The 18,945-nt window shown below is 32.5% G+C and overlaps 1 protein-coding gene across 2 annotated transcripts in view; it reads right to left on the reverse strand.

Annotated features, from left to right (window-relative positions):
- Positions 1-2,879: 2,879 nt before the first annotated feature.
- Positions 2,880-18,945, reverse strand: part of Pld (Phospholipase D) — a 63,962-nt gene continuing 47,896 nt past the window's right edge. The window contains exons 31-42 of one of the 2 annotated variants that reach the window (XM_080160872.1): positions 17,291-17,328; positions 16,030-16,123; positions 12,546-12,602; positions 12,200-12,281; positions 11,246-11,277; positions 9,832-9,896; positions 8,641-8,692; positions 6,915-6,992; positions 6,678-6,725; positions 4,870-4,942; positions 4,087-4,149; positions 2,880-3,400 (exon numbers count right to left, since the gene is read on the reverse strand). In XM_080160872.1, coding sequence (XP_080016998.1) covers positions 3,299-3,400; positions 4,087-4,149; positions 4,870-4,942; positions 6,678-6,725; positions 6,915-6,992; positions 8,641-8,692; positions 9,832-9,896; positions 11,246-11,277; positions 12,200-12,281; positions 12,546-12,602; positions 16,030-16,123; positions 17,291-17,328 — 784 coding nt within the window. In that variant the 3' untranslated portion in view covers positions 2,880-3,298. Of the gene's footprint in view, positions 3,401-4,086; positions 4,150-4,869; positions 4,943-6,677; positions 6,726-6,914; positions 6,993-8,637; positions 8,693-9,831; positions 9,897-11,245; positions 11,278-12,199; positions 12,282-12,545; positions 12,603-16,029; positions 16,124-17,290; positions 17,329-18,945 lie in introns of both variants that reach the window. The other variant, XM_080160873.1, reaches the window with a different exon arrangement.

An 18,945-nucleotide genomic window follows, 5' to 3' on the forward strand; every position in this document is an offset into this window, starting at 1 on the left:
ACCACCACAGGACCAGTAGGTATATTCCCCGAAAAGTAGAATCCGATCGGTTCAGTGGTTACCGAGATCTTAAGGGACAGACGGACAGACGGTCAGACGGACAGACGGACAGACATCAAGCTACTTTGTATTATAGATAATTATAATGTAACTAGCGGCTTCGCCCCTAGCCTCTAGGGGCTTTGCCCCAAGAGATGACAACAAAAAAATTTTAAAAAAATAAGAAGAACTAAAGAAATCTTCTACAAAAGAAATTTTCTACAAAAGAAATCTTCTACAAAAGAATTCTTCTACAAAAGAATATTTCTACAAAAGAATTCTTCTACAAAACAATATTTCTACAAAAGAATTCTTCTACAAAAAAAAAGAAAAAAAAAGAAAAAAAAAAAAAAAAAAATTGGGGGGGATTTTTTTTGTTTTTGGGGGGGTTGGGGGTGTCCCACCCCCCAAGAAAATAGCTTAAAACCACTACAGGACCAATAGGTATATACCCTGAAGAGTAGAATCCAATCGGTTCAGCGGTTACCGAGATCTTAAGGGACAGACAGACGGACAGACGGACAGACGGACAGACATCAAGCTACTTTGTATTATAGATAATAAATTGAAAAGATGTTTGTCTGTCTGTCTGTTTGTCTGTACCGAAGGATCTCGTTAACCGCTGAACCGATTGGGTTTACCTTAACAGGGTAGCTTCTCTTAGGTCCCGGGAAGGTTTATAACTATTTTGGAGGAGGGTACCACCCCCTCCCAAGAGAAATCGCCCCTAGAAAAAAATCCCCAAATTTTTTTTTCTTTTTCTTTTAAAATCTAAAATAAGAAATTCTACTCTCCCATCCTTAAGTGCACCTAGAGGCCTTTAGGGGGCGTACCCGCTAATATAGTTATATAAAGGACAATAATATCCATAAGTCGCGCAATCTATTAAATATGCAGTAAATTGTAATGCAGTAAAAATTGAAAAATCCTCGCGTGTATGAAAAGCACCATATATAGAAAAAAAAGAGAAAACATTGCAGTAATTTTCCCTTTCATTTTAAAATTTTGACGGAGAGTATAAGGGGGGAGGATTTTAATGAAACCATCTCGTAATCAGTGAGCAAATGGCACTTAAAATTCGAATTTTGATCTGAATTTTGCATGAGTAATCCTTGGTAGGTCTATTTTCCCTAAATTGAACAAAAAGTTGGAAAAGTAACGGCTAACGGCTGGCGGCTCAGCAGTTTAGCCATTTTTAAAACTATTTTCAAGGGAAATCATCACGAAACCTATCTACACATAATACTCTATGCTGCTCCAAAACGTTTTCAAACGGTTCTAGCCGCTAGTTGCTGGTACTAGAAATCTAAAAATGTTTTTTTTTGTATCATTTCACATGATTTAAAGCAAAAATATGTTTCAAAAAGTTGATTCCTACATAAATTATGGCAGATTTGCCCTAAAAATAGCCAAAAAAACGGCTAAACGGCTGAGCCGTTAGCCGTTACTTTTTCAACTTTTTGATCGATTTAGGGAAAATAGACCTACCAAGGATTACTCATGCAAAATTCCAGATCAAAATTTGAATTCTAAGTGCCATTTGCTCACAGATTACGAGATGGTTGCATTAACCCCCCCCCCCCCCTTATAACAGTGCTGTCAATCTTTTAAGTAATAACCCCCCACCACCAAAAAAATAACTGGGGTATAACGTGGGCACCACTAATGTACTCCCCCCCCCCCCCAGAAAAAAATCTCTCAATCCCAACAAAATTTCTTTTAGCCCTTTGTTCTTGCAATTAAGATAATTTTAGTACAATAATATAAAGTTGAATTACACTTTCAAAAAAAAAAATGCTTGGAAGTCCTCGTGGAAAAAATACTTTGCTCTTTAATTATCACAATACTTTCTCTAAGTTCCACAACTATTGCATGCAGAGACAAGCGGACTTATCCTTTTTATAGAGCATCTACGCTACTAAAAAATGTGTATTTTTTATTAAAATATTGTTTAACATAATAATATTTTTGATTATGTAATTAATTGACCTCTGTCATTGAATTGTATAATAAATTAAGTTTATTTTGTTTTATGATGATTTTATATTCTATGCTAAGGAAAGGAACGACTATAGGTCTGTGAATTATACTGGTACCCAAACACGTACTATGATTTGTTAGCTGTTACTGTTTTCCTCTTTTTGTAAATTGTAGATGACAAAAAAAATATTTATACAGTAATCGCCAAGGCACTTGGAGTTTCTTATATATTTTTTTATCTTTCTAGGCTAGCCTAGAAAATTGGATTCACACATTCTTCCATATCAAAGCCATAAAGTATATAAAGGCTTGACAGCTGCCTGTTAGCATAAAGTTTGGGAACATTAACAAGGATGACAACATAAGACAAGTAGCGGAATACGGACAATGTAACAAAGCTTATTGGTCAAGAAATACCTCTAGATGGATATTTAAACATTACAGCTATCAACTTGTAAGCTTCTAAGCACTTTGAACCAGGAATAAGGCATAATCAACAAGCAAACTAAAAAGTGGTTCAAATGGTCACCCTCAAAACATTATTTAAAAAACTGTATTAAGCTTATTTATCCAACTATTCAAATTCAATTTGTTTTTGTTTGTGGTTCGCGAATGTGCTTCTAAGGATGTTTTCCTCTTTGCCTAAAATATTTTTGTAGATTGTAATTGGCAAAAAATTTATTTATATAGTGATCGCCAAGGCACTTGAGGGTTCTTACATATTTTTTTTACATTTCCTGAAGGCTAAAGAAACCCAAGGCTGGCCCAGAAAATTGGATTTACATATTCTCCCATATCAAAGCTATAAAGTTTAATTGCTGCGCAGTTTAAGAATATATTTGTTCTTGTAATCAAAATACTTTTATGGATTATAAAATTTGATTATTCATTGAAAGACGATTAAACAATTTATATATATAATAAAATTTAATTTATTTATAAAATTTAGATATGATAATTACAATATTTTTTTGATAAATGCTTAAATTTTTGTTTTCCAAAAAAAGATTATATGATAAAATAAAACTGTAATCTGCCATAAAACATAATGCTACAATAAAAAATAAAAAAAATAAGCATTGCAGACAAACAGATAGAGTGAGGGGTGGTAAGCTTTATAGAACACAATTAAAGTTCAAATATATACAAATTAATTTATGCCCTCTTGTGAGCAGTATTTTAACTAATTAAAGTTATCCAATGAGGGATGAAACTTAATTTTAGATTGATGAAAATTTTAGAAAATAAAGCCCTCTAGTGAACATAAATGAAACTAAATTTAAGTCCACAATTGATAAGATACAATGCCTTCTTTAGCCAAGGGAGGTGGTTGTAGATTTTCTTCTTTCAGATAATTCAGAGGAAATTCAACAAGATGACCCTAGACAGAACAGATTATGTAAGTAACTAAATGTTCAAATTAACGTGTTTGTGTGTTAAAATCTCAAAAAGGCTGGAAATTTTGTTGATGTTTATGCAAATGTAATAAACTAGAAAACTTATACATTACATTACAAAAAAATCACTAAACCTCTTCAGTTTCATTTCACATTTATATGAATTCTATATTATAAAGTATCAGTTTTTCTGTCTGTCTGCATGTCTGAATGTCTGAATGTCTTTAGAGTTATTTTAAACAGGGTTAATGATTTATGAATGGTCCGTAAAGGTCAGGTTTTTGCCTATACGGTGGAGGTGAGGGATGGACTGAATATATTACCCCTTTTTTGTTTAATTAGACTGTTAAAAAAAGAACAGGAGTAAATGCTATAAACGCGTGTATAGTACCCATAATTCTACCCTACACCATTACCAACAAAATTGGAGGTATTATGTGTTGCCCGCATGTCCATCTAGAAATATTACCCAGGAATCTTAAGTGATAAGGTTAATGGGCCATAATTGATATATAACCCCGATTATGATAAATAAAATTAGCACTTCTGTAGATTAAAATTATAAAAGTACTCAAAAGTTTTGAAGCCAACGAACAGGAGAAAGTGTTTGTAAAACTTTGGGTACCAATATAATTTACAGTCCATTATTCTTTCCCTTCCTACATTTTACCTGAATATTCTTTAATTTTGGTTTAGAAACAGCCAACGTCTCCACCAAAGGTCGGGTTGTTGTCTGAAATAATTTTTATTTATTAGCTCGTTTCATGATAATTTGGTTTGTAGATAGACAGACTTCATCATAAGCAACGATCTATAGTATAGATGTATATACAGATAACTACCTGCCCCTCTCTTCTACGGACCTTTTTCGACTGTTAAAAATTTTTTACTGCTACTTGGTTGTGTTTTAATATTTCCAACACTATTGGTTGATTTCCAAAGACCAAATTAAGAGTCGGCAAAAGGTCTTTGGGATGGGGACTTACTGTTATTTAACTCCTTCCCCCCCTAGTGTTTTACTCTAATTCTTTAACCTTAAGTGGCGAAAATTATTTTTGTGTACTTATCTTGCTTTATCAACCGAATCATTTTTTTAACTAAATGACAACAAACCCTTTGATTGCACCTAGGTATCTAAAGGGATAAGACAATGGCCGATAAAATAATAATACACAAAATTAACACTTCTGTAGATTACAATTAGTGGTTAAAACGTTTGGATACCCAACTTAATAAACCAACCAACCATAATTCAATATAAGTCCCCAATGTTGTTAAGTTGTTTAGAAAAATTCATTAAAAACTTTGGGGACTTGTGTAATAAACATCCAAATGTCCCCTCCCTCCATGGATTGCACCTGACTTTACCATTCTTAAAATATAGACAGGACAGTTCTAACATACTTTTAAAAAATAAAGCTATTTGTAAAGGATGACCATTAAAAATAATAACCTGTAAAATTTTGCTGTCTTTTCTTGTAAATATGTTATCACTAGGCAGCACAGAAAATAAATACTCAAACAATCTAAATTAAAATTTACAAAAATAAGTTAAAAACCTTTTTAGTTGCAAAGCAGGGCGTCCAAGCTTTTTTTTTTGGGGGGGGGGGTAATTCGTGTTTTGGGGGAGGTAAAATAGCGCGGGGGTAAAATTTGCTTGGGGGGGGTAATTACCCCCCCCCCCCCCTGAAATCTGTTGGCAGGGGAAAATTTTGTTTACCCCCTTCTAAATGGTTAAGGGTGCCTGCCTACGACACCCCCAGGGTAGGGGTAAATTTTAAATGGGGGGGGGGGGTAATCCCCACCCCCCCCTTGGACGTCTATGGCAAAGCCTTAAAGTCTTCGTGGCTGTTTGATTGTCTATATCTTCAACTATCTTTCATATTTTATACAACTTTTTTTTTATGCTTTTTAAAGGATTGTTGTTTTTAAGATCCCTTCAGTGGATAGAAACACAAGAAATTAAAATATGGGTAAAGAGGTTGAATTGGGGGTAATATAATCTATTACTAAACCGTTTGAGCTTTGTATTTTATGGAAGCTTCACATAGATCCCAGAATGGTTTAGGCTACTTAATTTCTAAATCAAAGTCTTGGGACAGACTATTTTTCTGTTCCTTCCTTTATTGAATAAACATTAAACAGCCTCTATATGCTAGAGGCTAAGCAACTAGGTTTTTTTTTTAATATAGCACTAAAACACTTGATTATAGCAGTAATTGGTCTCATTGTTATTAATGGTTCGATACTTATTTGTAGCACAGCTAATCTATATGTAACATAATTAGGACAAGTCCGTACGTTGCTTAATAAACAAATAGTCCTGTTGCTATAAGGGTATCATGAGTATGATTCCTATAGCATGATGGTAATCTTTATATAAAAGTAACAGGATGTCTGTGTAATCTTACTGAACGCTGGACTAATATAATTTTCCTTTATAGTTAAGTTGCATATAGGTCTAGGAGGGTTTATAACTATTTTCGGAGATGGTTTGATTTTTTTCTAGGGGCGATTCTCTCCCAAAATAGTTATTAACCTTCCAAGGACCTATGAGAAGCTACTTTGTAAAGCAGAGCCGCATCAGTTCAGTGGTTAGTAACATTCTTTGGTACCGACTAACAGAAAGGCAAAGATATTATTACTTTTATATAAGTATTTATTATTTTAAGTTAAAATAAGTTAGGTAATATAAAATTGGTTTGTTATTTTTCATGCATAGTTAAGTTTTTCTTTCTGCACTATTGAGTGTTAGTGTTGTGCTTGTTTGTTTGTAAACATTAAATGGGGGATATTGGTAATTATTAATATAACACGTAGAGAATATCAATTATTTTTAATACAATTTTATTATATTACTAAAAGCCTGCACTAAAAAGCAAGGTTAATATATTTATTGTTTTATTTTTAAACCCTGTAATAGTACTTATCCTATAATATAAAGTAGAAAGGTGTTTTTTTTTCTTCTGAAGCTTAAGTTCTGGGAAATTGCTGGACCTAATGGGTTGGGCTCTTTAGGGAAGCTTTACAATTGTGTAAAAAAATTTTCCTAAAATCCCTTTAGTCATATCATAATATAGCAATGTTCGAAGGGATAATTTTGTTTATCATTTTTGGTGGTTTACATAAATTTGATGAAATATCACTTTTCTTTTATCTAAAGTGTTTACAAACTGTTTTTATTAACAAAAAGACACAATACCAAATTAGTTTTATATAATGTGATACCTTTGGCTGCAGTAATGAAAAAATCTGAATTACCTGGTATTTTCTTTGGCAATTTGTCTCCATTCCAAGTAAAAATGATCACTAAAAATATATTAAAAAAAACAAAAAATTTTAGAAAATTATATACCTAGTCATTTTTGTTTAAAGGTCGAAATTTTATTTTATCGTTTGAAATTATCTATCTATCTATCTATCTATCTATCTATCTATCTATCTATCTATCTATCTATCTATCTATCTATCTATCTATCTATCTATCTATCTATCTACCTTATTGGATCTGCTATATCAACATCTCTGATAGGTTTATCCTTTAGAAGTCCAAGATGTTCTTTAAATAACTCTTTTCTGTGCATAATTATTTGTTACTCTATACTATTACTTAGCTACTCTATATTTCCTCGCTTACTAGCGAAGCACAAAAAGTTATAGGTGTAAAAATGATTTCGACAATATACAAAAAATTTCAGCCGTCTAACATGAACAATAGCCGAGAAATTTAAGTTTACCCTATTCCGAACATACATTTCAAATTATAGAGGAACTTTGCAACTAAAAAAATTGTAAAATAGATAATAAAATCGTTAGCAGTATAAATCTTTAAAATCCATCGATAAATAAGTAATTTACGTTCAATTTCTGACAATATAGACCCGTATTGTAGATTAGCTGCGCTATTAAAAAGAATATGTAATAACATAATGGTGTGAAAATATGTTAAGCCATGATTACTTTGGTTACATGTCAAGCAAATCTTTTCTTTGTATTACAATATAATGTATTATTCATTACTATGCAGTAAAGAAATGTAGAATATTTTCCACCTTTTCCTCTATATTTTTACAGCTAGCGGATACCCCCCTAGAGTCATCTATGAACATTTTAATAAATGAGGTGGAGGTTTGACCACCAAAAAAGTTTTAGATTCAGAAGAACAAAAACAGATTTTTGGGCGATATAAACATGACATATTAAAAGCTTCCCGGTAATGAAGGGTCATATTTATCCAACGGTTAGACTGATTTGTTACTTAAAAAGACACTAAAAACAAAGATATTCTGTTAATGTTACATAAAAATCTATTGTTTAATACTATGCTGCGAAGCGTAGCGACTCTATTATCTACTTTGTTTGATACAAGTTTTATTCATTTTACTTTTTTCCTGAATTTAAAGTCAGGGATCTTAATGGGCCTTAAATTGAATTACATCAGCATTGATGTTACACAAAAATGCCTCTTCGAATTGTTGGCTGAAAAGTTTGGACACTACTATTTGGAACCAACCAATCATATCTTAATAAGAGTACCCTGAGCTTTTGAGCCAACGAATAAGATTAACAACTTTGGGTTCCAGTGTAATTTACAGTAATTTAAAGTGCTGCATTACTGGACGTAAATATTTTTGTAAAAGTTTTGTAAAATGATTTTTTCGGTCCTATAGGACAAACGCAGGAGTCCCAAATGTGGGAGTGGACAAACGAAGAAGTGGACACTTAACCTAACTTAGCCCATTTTAAACCATATTTTAGGTTTTTTAAATGTCTTACCCCTAAGGGGTGCTTATTTGTATTTTCATGTCTTAACCTAACATAATCTATGTAGAAGTACTTACTTAAATTGATATTTTAACACTCCTGCGTTTGTCAACTCCGACGTTTGAGACTCTTGCGTTTGTCCAGGAAACATTTTTTCATCTGTTATTAAAAAACGATGGCTGAATTTTTGAATTACTAATGAGCATCTACCTTATAACCCACTTAGTTGGGTCTGTTTGTCTGTGTGTACCGAACGATCTCACTAACAGCTGAACTGATATGGTTCTCTTTTACAGGGTAGCTTCTAATATGTTCTCATGGCAAATGTCGTGCAATCAAAGGAATAGATGTGTTGGTTGTTACTTTATTTATACACCTTATACTGGGACAGGATAAAATACGGAGCCCCTATATGCTAGGAGCGCAACCACTATTATGTTATTTTGCAACAAAATAATTCCTTAGACTTCCAGAAAATTTCCCGCAGTGATATTCTTTTCCATTCATTAATCCTGAAATAATAATAAGGTTTTTTTTATTATGATTATTGTCACAATACATTCACTTGATTGAACAATAGTAGCACTGTTGGGGCGTGGGGGGGTTTGGGTATTTACAAAATTATGATTTTGTATGTAAATTTTACGCATTTTTAGATTTATGTTGAGGGGGCAATTAGATATGAAAAAAATCGTCGTCTGCTAAGAATTACATTTAAGTTGGACGGATAATTGCGCCTGGTTGACTTTCTAGGGCAATAAATCTATTACACATATTTCCCCATTAACTTTTAACCTCCACTGTCTCTTTATTTATTTTATACTAACGGGTACGCCTCTAGAGGCCTTTAGGGGCACTTGAGGAGGGGGCAGTTGAATTCCATAACCCATATTTTTTTATTTATTTTAGATTTAAAAAGAAAAACAGGCAGACACACAGAACTCCTGTTACTTTATTACTATGCAAAAGATAGTTTATTTATCCATCTGAATGGACATAATTATTATTAGCCTTGTTAGTTTACTTTTACTGTATTATGATTTGGGTTGGTCCGTCCCTAACGGATAGCCTTTATACTCTAGTTGGACATGTTAGAATTGTTATATCGATTTCAAATTTTGCACGATGATTCCTGTAACAGTTTGTACTATCGTCTGATTTTTAGAGCTTTGCTTTTATGAGTGTTATCAAATATATCTAATTTGTGTTAGCTAGACATAAACAAAGTATTTGATTTTATGAGAATTTCCAGAGATCTTAAGATCGTAAAGTAGATTTTTGAAAAATATTAACTATATATTAAATTGGATAACTCTAACATCAAAATCAAAGGACATTGCATAGTCGTAGATTAGATTTTTTATTTGTAACAATGGGACGGGAATATTTTTTTTTATTTCATTATATCAATCAGTTGGAAGAAACCAATATATTAGAGTAGAAACAGCTTATGGCACCTAATAAAACGACGTCATACAATACAGATGACCAATGAAAGGCCAATATACATTGTAATTGGCTAATAGTATAGTGGCCTATCATTGGTCATTTATATTGTATGACATATTTTTTATGAGGCACTATAAGATGCTTCTATTAGAGTAGCATAAAATGTATCTTTATACCAATGTGCAATGGTATGAAATATTACCTTTATCAAATTGTACATCTCTAACATAGATCCCAAATTCTGAATCTCTGTCTCCCAGTAAAGATCTGTAAACAGTGGTTAACTAATTCAATTATTTTCGATAGCGAAGCGGCTCTATAGCCCAACTGTATTCGTATTTTAAACCTTTTTGTAAAAGTGAAACTTTTATATGATTAGGGTTGGACCGTACGTACGTTCGTACTTAAATGATAGCTCATGTCGTCAATAATAGACATGTAAGATTTAGATTATCGATTCTATACTTTGAATAATTATACGAACAACTATTTCTAGGACAACAAAGTACAATATTATATGAAAAGCATCTATACAATCTAATTTTTTAAATTGTAATCATGTCCTTAAACAATATCTTGTATTTAAGCAATCTTGCAACAAATCTATATACAATTTAGTTTATACTTTTAATATTCTGCTTATTAAGTAAATACTGACACTAAACAAGTGTTAATGTTAGTGTATCCTGAGGTGAATTCTTAAAAAAATATTTTTAGCTCACTGTCTCTCTAAAATCAGCAAGGCTGGCAGTGAGGCAAAATTATCACCTACCTAATTTTTAGCGAGCTTCGTTGAATTTTAGTGAAGCAGTGAGCCAAAAAGTTTTTTGAGTCCACCTCTACTGTCTGATTTTAGAGTTTCGCATTTATGAATGTTGTCATCCTTGTTATACTGAAAATACCCACTTTTAGTTATTTAGATACATATATATAACCGGTGAGGGAGGGAAAATTAGATTGTAAATTATACTAGTACACAAAGTTCAATAAACACGTCTCTCCTTCAATGGCTAGACATTTTTTTTAATTGATTGAGTTTAAACTAGTAGTGCTCAAGGTTTTTAACCAATAAATTTAATCTACTTAAGAGCCTTTTGTTGTTGTTATTATTGTGGATGTTTTTTCAATTTATCGGCTAATGTCTTAAGATCCCATTGTTTAACCGTGCATGGTATGTTTATTTAAGAATTATAGTATTTGTTCCTTAAATTTAATTTTAAAAGCGAAGCTTTTTTTATAACTAGGTTCTGTACGTATGTAACGATAGCTCTATTGTTTGGTTAGGAATGTTAAAATTGTCCTATCGTTTTCAAGCTTTTCAAGATACGATTTGGAAAGCGTATCAATTTTATAAGTGTACACATTTTAGTTTTTTTTCACTTCATTCAAATGATAACAATAATATATCAATTTCTTAGGATAAGTCCAGCTTTTAGAAAATTATGTATTTTTTTATATTTCGTCCCTCGTATTACTAGAAAAGTCACAACTGCCCAATAAAACAAAAATAATTCGCAGACTAGAATATTCTTTTTAAGTTTGACGGATTATAATGGGCGAATGGTCATCTAAGTAAATCTATTGTTGAGACAGACTGGTGTAGATTAATTAGTTTCCTGTCATTTATATTCGCACTTGAGATTATTGACCTGAGGGGGTATGCAACATTTATTCTCTATTCATTTTCTTTAGGAAAACAAGGATGACAACATCCATAAAAGCAATGCTTAACAAATCCCAAGGTATGCAACAAACTTATAGTAGCCTAGCAATACCTCTAATATTCTAAACTATTTAGAAGTTTGAAAATTTGCATACACAAATAATAGGGTTGGGCCGGATTGGACGGATACAGATATCCAGCTGATTTATAATTCCGGATATCAAGTATTCAGGTTTATATTGAAACACTAGAATTAAAATTTTGTAAAAATCTTTAAAATTGAGATTGAACAAAAGCTTTAAAAACGGTCTCTTTGCAGATTTTAAAAAGTTTGTACAATCTCAATTTTAAAGATTTTCACAAAATTTCAATTCTAGTGTGTCAATATAAACCTGAATACCTGATATCCAGCATTATAAATCAGCCGGATACCTGTATCCGTCCAATCCGGCCAAATCCTATTATTAATGTATGAAATTTGGCAATTTTTACTTTGGAAAATTACTTGCTACACATTCGTCCTTCATCTGTTATAATTGAGACAGCCCCCATTTTTTTTTTGTAAATTACAGGTTTATATCAACACACTAGAATTGAAATTTTGTAAAAATCTTTAAAATTGAGATGGTACAAGAGCTTTAAAAACAAGCCTTTTTGCAAATTTTAAAACTTTGCAGTGCTTGTACCATCGCAATTTTTGCATTGCATAAAAACTATTTTGCATGGGTCATTTTTTACTGAAATCAACCATATTATGGCTGGGGGCAAAAATTTGAACAAAATTTTTCTAAAACGGGACGAGATACTAGTCATTGTAGACGTAAGGACTATAAATGGAGAAAAACTTTGTTGTTATTATATTATCTTATCCCTGTATATCTTGGTAAATTTAAAGAGAATAAATATTCCTGTTATCATCCACAATGATAAGTTTAGAATGGATATAAATCAGCTCGGACACTGGCGTCCCTTTTAATACATCTTGACCCCTGAAACATATAAAGTACTTTACTAAAGTAACATGATGTTTGCTTATATGTATGTAGCACTGATTCTCTGAAGTGGGAGTGGGAATCCTTTGGTCAAACTTGGTAAGCTTCGCGCACAGCCGAGTTTACTCAGATCTATGTCAGCTAAAATCTTTAAACGACTGAATCAATTGTTCAACAATTTTCATGAAAGTTTTTTAATGGTAAAACGAGTTAATAATAATCATTTCATAGCAGCTTCACAGGTCCAATAAAATAAGTTACCTCAAAGAATAAAATCCAATGTAGTCTGACCAATTTTTAACTCCAGCCTCTTCTAACCTAAAACAAGATCAATGATATCAATAAGTAGCGAAGTAATACAAATTAATTAAATATTTCATACAAATATTATTTTTGTGGCCTTATTGAAAAAGATACATTTATCCTATTCTTAGAATTAAGATTTTTAGATTTAAAATTTAAGTTTTTAAGTAAGTGCTATTATCTTTTTCATAGGTTGTCATGCGCTATTGAAAATAATTATTTTCAAATTGTGGCTATAAGAATTTTAATTATCTGATAAGAGAACTACAAAGTTTATTCTAAAGGAAAACTAATGATAAAAAAATGATATGGATATTATTACATTGTGTATTTTGATAGAATATATTGAATATAAAAGGTTTATAATGATATTTCTATTAAGCTTTACAATAGAATATTTGGAACTTTTCCTCAAAGCTTGATCCCCCCCTCCCTAGATATACCACACTTTTCTGGGATCTTGCCAGATCAAGTATCAACTGTGGGGAATACCAAAGGATGACTCAATGCAAAATTTGAGCCTGATCCGGCCAAAACCGGCCGTTATTTTTATAAAAAACCGGTTTTTTTCCGGTTTTTAGGGGGTATCTGTAAATCGATTCAGCTGGAGCAAAACCGGTTGGAGGTACAAAAAATTTTACTTTACATGAAATTTAGCCAATGTAATTGCCTAAAAAAATGTACTTCATCATCAACTTGATTGGACAACTCTTTCCCCTCCTAAATGTCCATTAAAATCTCGGAAACGGCAAAAATCGCCAAAAATCACGCCTTCGGCGGCGAATAACGGCTAAACGGTCAGCCGGAGGCGAATCAAACATAAGTAAATAAATGTCCGCCTCAAAAAGTTGTTTAACATCAAAGAGATGCTTAAAGTCTCTAAAACGACTCCTTCCCCTCCTTTAAGGGGAAAAACTGAAAAAACGTGATTTTCAAAAGTATGTCCACTTCATGGGAGTGGGGGGCACTGAACCCGTCACCCCAGGGTCACCAAATATAAAGTCTAGGCGGCTCACAATGCTGAATTTTCACCAAGTGAAAGTCTTGTGTCATTATCTCTTATGAGAAAAAAGTTATTAATTAATTAAGATTTCAAATTGTGATTTTTTGATGGATTTCTTTGATGAAATGACAGGCCGGTCAATTTTTAGGCCATTTTTTGCGGTTTTTGCCCTGTCACGCCCAAACGGTTTGAGATAATCTCACGGGACCTTTTGCCCAACCTAAGTCTGGTTATTTGTGAGGTCTAAGAAAGAAAAAATCCCGGATTTGATGAAGCACGACGTCGCTGCGCGCCGTCAAAAATCGCTGGTTGGCTCATTTTGCCCCCTCAAACCCTCACCTTGTGCCATTTTTCTGTGTAAAGATTATTATTATAATCTTTTGCGTAAGTCTGATTTTTTCCCCTAGACCTCACAAATAACCAGACTTAGGTTGGGCAAAAGGTCCCGTGAGATTATCTCAAACCGTTTGGGCGTGACAGGCCAAAAACCGCAAAAAATGGCCTAAAAATTGACCGGCCTGTCATTTCATCAAAGAAATCCAACAAAAAATCACAATTTGAAATTTTAATTAATTAATGACTTTTTTCTCATAAGAGATAATGACACAAGACTTTCACTTGGTTAAAATTCAGCATTGTGGGCCGCCTAGACTTTATATTTGGTGACCCTGGGGTGACGGGTTCAGTGCCCCCCACACCCATGAAGTGGTCATACTTTTGAAAATCACGTTTTTTCAGTTTTTCCCCTTAAAGGAGAGGAAGGAGTCGTTTTAGAGACTTCAAGCATCTCTTTGATGTTGAACAACGTTTTGAGGCGGACATTTATTTACTTATGTTTGATTCGCCTCCGGCTGACCGTTTATCTGTTATTCGCCGCCGAAGGCGTGATTTTTGGCGATTTTTGCCGTTTCCGAGGTTTTAATGGACATTTAGGAGGGGAAAGAGTTGTCCAATCAAGTTGATGATGAAGTACATTTTTGTAGGCAATTGCATTGGCAAAATTTCATGTGAAGTAAAATTTTTTGTATCTTTAACCGGTTTTGCTCCAGCTGAATCGATATACAGATACCCCCTAAAAACCGGAAAAAACCGGTTTTTTATAAAAATCACGGCCGGTTTTGGCCGGATCAGGCTCAAATTTTGCATGGAGTCATCCTTTGATATTCCCCACAGTTGATACTTGATCTGGCAAGATCCCAGAAAAGTGTGGTATATCTACCCCTCCCCCTTCCTTATTTTAACCTCATTATTTTCCATTATTGGTCGGCTTAGATACTAAAAACATTCAAAATTTTTATTGAGGTTTATTAAAACTATCAGTGTTCAAACTTTCAACCGATAATTTCCATTACTGCCTGTTGACGAACCCCAAACTGTCCCACTTTGAGAAAGACGATTCCAGTGACGTCATATACGTTTCGGGAAAGAAAAAGGGAAGGGGTGAAGAAAATCTCTTCAAAAGAGATGGGAGAAAAGGGAAGAGATTTTCTTCCCCCTTTCCCTAAACGTATATGACGTCACTGGAATCGTCTTTCTTAAAGTGGGCCAGTTTGGGGTTCGTCCTGCGTGTTATGGTAATGTTGGGAGGGAACATTTATTTATCGTCTATATACTTATCCCTTAAGATTCCTGATTCCTAAAGTCCCCCTTTTTCTAAAACTACAACCTACAACCTTTTTACTACAACAGATCCCAAACCCCCTCAAAAAAATTTTATTTTGGGTGTGATTTTTTTTTGGTGGGGGGAATAGTCGACCCCACTATTTTAATTTTAGTTTTAAAAAGATTTTTTTGGAAGGGGGTGTCCCATCCCTCAAGAAAATAGTCATAAACATTTCCGGGACCTATGAGAAGCTACCCTGTAAATGAGAACCCGATCAGTTCAGCGGTTAGCGAGATCCTTTTATACAAACAAACAAATAGACAGACAGACATCTTACTACTTTGTAATATAAATTATATTTTATTTTATTTTTTTCTCATTTCGAAATAAAAGTGTGTCGAAGGGGTTGTCAATAGATGATGATTTGATATATGTCCCAAGGTTGATAAACAAAATTACCCCATCAGTAAAAACAACAGAACGTGCTTCACACACTACCCCTGTAAAAACTCAGAAAGGGAGGAGACGTAGAGCTGTTTATTACACAAGTCACCAGAGTTTTATGATAACGTTTTCTTATTCGATGGCTCAACAACTTTGGGGACTTTAAGAGAGTGTCCAAACGTTTCAATCACTAATTGTAATCTACTGAAGGGGTTAATTTTGTGTATAATCATGGGGATGTAATTAATTGTCTTATACCTTTAGATTCGTTGTAAAAACCTGTGGACGTCATATATTAGCTTTCATTTATAATGCCTATATCTGCGACAACTTTTACTACTCAGAAACTTCCATTTTTAGCATTTACAATTCAGCCTGCATTATGACTATACCTGTGTATGATTGATGTTGATGATCTTGAAATAGATTTAAATTGATAATTCATAATTATCCTCATACCATGGCCTGTGTCTCCAGCTACGTCTCCTAAAAAGTATAGTTATCTATTTGTCTATTAATCTGTATTTGTCTACTAATTTGTCTATCTGTGTTTCTATCTTTCTATCTATCTATCTGTACTAATTTTATTTGTTTCTAAAAGCAAAGATTCTCATCAGTCCGTTCGTTCGTTACGGTTAGCTTTTTTCTTTAATCTGAACAGGTTAGAAATGCCCTATCGATTTCAAACTTTGTATGCTGATTCGTATAACAGTTAGGTACGACTCTATAATTGTTACCAGAAAAACCGTACGTCCATTTAAAACAAGATGATTTTTTACTTTTTTGACAATTTTTTTTGTATGTTGGAATAATTCTATTCATCTGATTCTTTAAATACTGATTCTTATTACAACAAGGTACAATGTTATAAGTAAAACATCTCTATAATCAAGTCCTAAAAACGTCAGTATGTCCTTAAACAGTATCGTGTATTTTATTAGTTTTGCAACAAATTTACTTTTGTGTCTATTTATCTATCCAATTTTCTTATCTTTAGTAACAAAAAACTCGAATATATTAGAACATACTATCTGTGAAATTTAGAGAGGGATGGGGACATCGGACTAAAAATTATACTGTTACCCATTAAGTTTTCTCCCAATCATTGGCTTAAAAACTCAGAATGCTTTTAGTAAATCTTAATTTGTTGGTACCATACTTTTGACGAAGCCCAAAATACATAACTTTTGCACCACGTCGTCTTCCTGTGACGTCATATTCTCCATCTCTTTTTTAGGGATTTTCTTTCCCACTTCTCCTCTCATCTTCCTCATTTTATGATGTTACAGGAAGACGACGTGGTGCAAAAGTTTTGTATTTTGTGCTTCGTCCAAACTTTTCAACCAATAATATTTTGTTTATCATAATTTTGGATGTTCACCAAACTGTCTTTCCCTTAAGAAACCTTGGTGAAATCTGAAGATGATTAAAGTCCCTCAACAGATTATGACGTCATACGATAGAATAGCCAATGACAGAGGAGTATACACTGTAATTGACCAATGGTAAAATTTATGATGTCCTCGCATTGGTTATTTTATCATATGACGTCATAATCTGTTGAGGGACTTTAATCATCTTCGTGAAATCTCTAACTAAATTCTAAATAGTTAGCTACCTAAAAAAACCTTTTGCTATTTATCATATATTTACCTTCTAACGCTGGTAGAAGTGGCAAGATTATGTAAACCCTAAACAAAGAGAGAAAATCAGAGAATTAAATTTCATCATGTAATGCAGAGTATGTCAAAACCGGTTTTTGACATGCTCTTCTTAACTCGATTCATAATATAATATAAGAATTTAATAAGAATATAGAAGCAGCGCATCAATAACTTAACCTTATAATAATACAGTAACTGCGCTAATAAAGGAAGGATAATAGTAATTTATCGCATCTTATTATAGGCTGCTTTCCGCGGATATTGAAATGAAAAAAAGTCATTTTCGTTAGCCCCAAAGGGCCTAAGTCCCGGGCTACCAAAACTATTTTTAGTTTAATACTCATGGAAAATATTCTTTAATTTGGTGATATACATGATTTTTCAGTATAGCTGAGAACCGATTCTAATCCATTAATAATTGATCCAAAGCTATAGTGGAATAAATATTATGTGCGAGAAATCTACTATATCAAATGTAGATCGCTGATCTCTTATTTATAAAGAAATAATTTAAGCCAAATCGAGGAGCTTTTATTTATTATATTGCAGGACCTTTTGGGGTTCTAACTCTTTAGAGATCTTTATAGCCTTTCTTTATTTAACCAAAAAGAAGCATATGATAAATTAAGAAGGAAGGTGGTATGGTAAGTGTTGGGTCTTCAAAATAAGGGATCTAAACTTAAAAATTAAAATTCAAAGAATTCAAAATAAATTTATTATAATTAATTCTTATAACTTTGAAGAGTAAATTGGATAAACTTTGTTCTATTTTGTAATGAAATTTTTTTTACAAAATAAAATTTTAGGTGATATTTTTGTTTTCTTTTAATTTTCAAACTTTTCCTTCTTAACCCAAACTTTTCTTATTTAAGTAAAAAAACGTATGTTTTTAGAAGGTATATTTTTTTATACAACATCAAAAAAAATGAAATAAAATCCAGTTTTTAATAGCAATGCTTCTTTTTATTTCGAAATGTCCTTCAGTCCTTCTGTAAGAAACCATTAGAAACAAGAATTTCCCGGCTCCTATTTAAGATATAAACTGCAAATTATTTGTGTAAATACCACATACACACAAAGCCTGATATTGCTGCGCTATTTAATTTTACATTCTAAAGACATCCAGGTAAATGTATATTTGTGTAAATGTAAGGAAAAATCTAAACAGAACTCAATTCAAAGTTTTAAATAGAGCTTTCACAACAAGGATGACAACGTCCATAAAAGCGAAGCTTAGTAAATAAAAAAAATGCAACTAACGAACTTTAACCAATACAGAATAACAAAGCATTTAATATTCAACATTATTTAGAAGTTTAGAACAAAAATTTATAGCAAAAATATATCCCAAAATACAGGATTCTTGAAAATGAGATAATTACATTTCAAAACTTAATTGTAGAATTGCTTCGCTTTCTATCATTAAAATTGGAGTAATGTTTAACTAACTTTCTGTTGTTGATAACAAAATTGCTTCGCTTTCTTTAAAATGCTTTATTGTTATATAAATCTTCAAATCATGCCAAGTTAAAAATCGATAGAACAATTCTAACATGCCAGAATTAAGCAGAGCTATCCGTTACTAACGGACAAACCAACCTTCAATATAGAAAAGCTTTGCTTTTTAAAATTTTCCTTTTAAAG

Source organism: Acartia tonsa, chromosome 5, assembly GCF_053477335.1.
Source record: "Acartia tonsa isolate MP-2025a chromosome 5, ASM5347733v1, whole genome shotgun sequence".
Lineage (NCBI taxonomy): Eukaryota > Metazoa > Arthropoda > Copepoda > Calanoida > Acartiidae > Acartia > Acartia tonsa.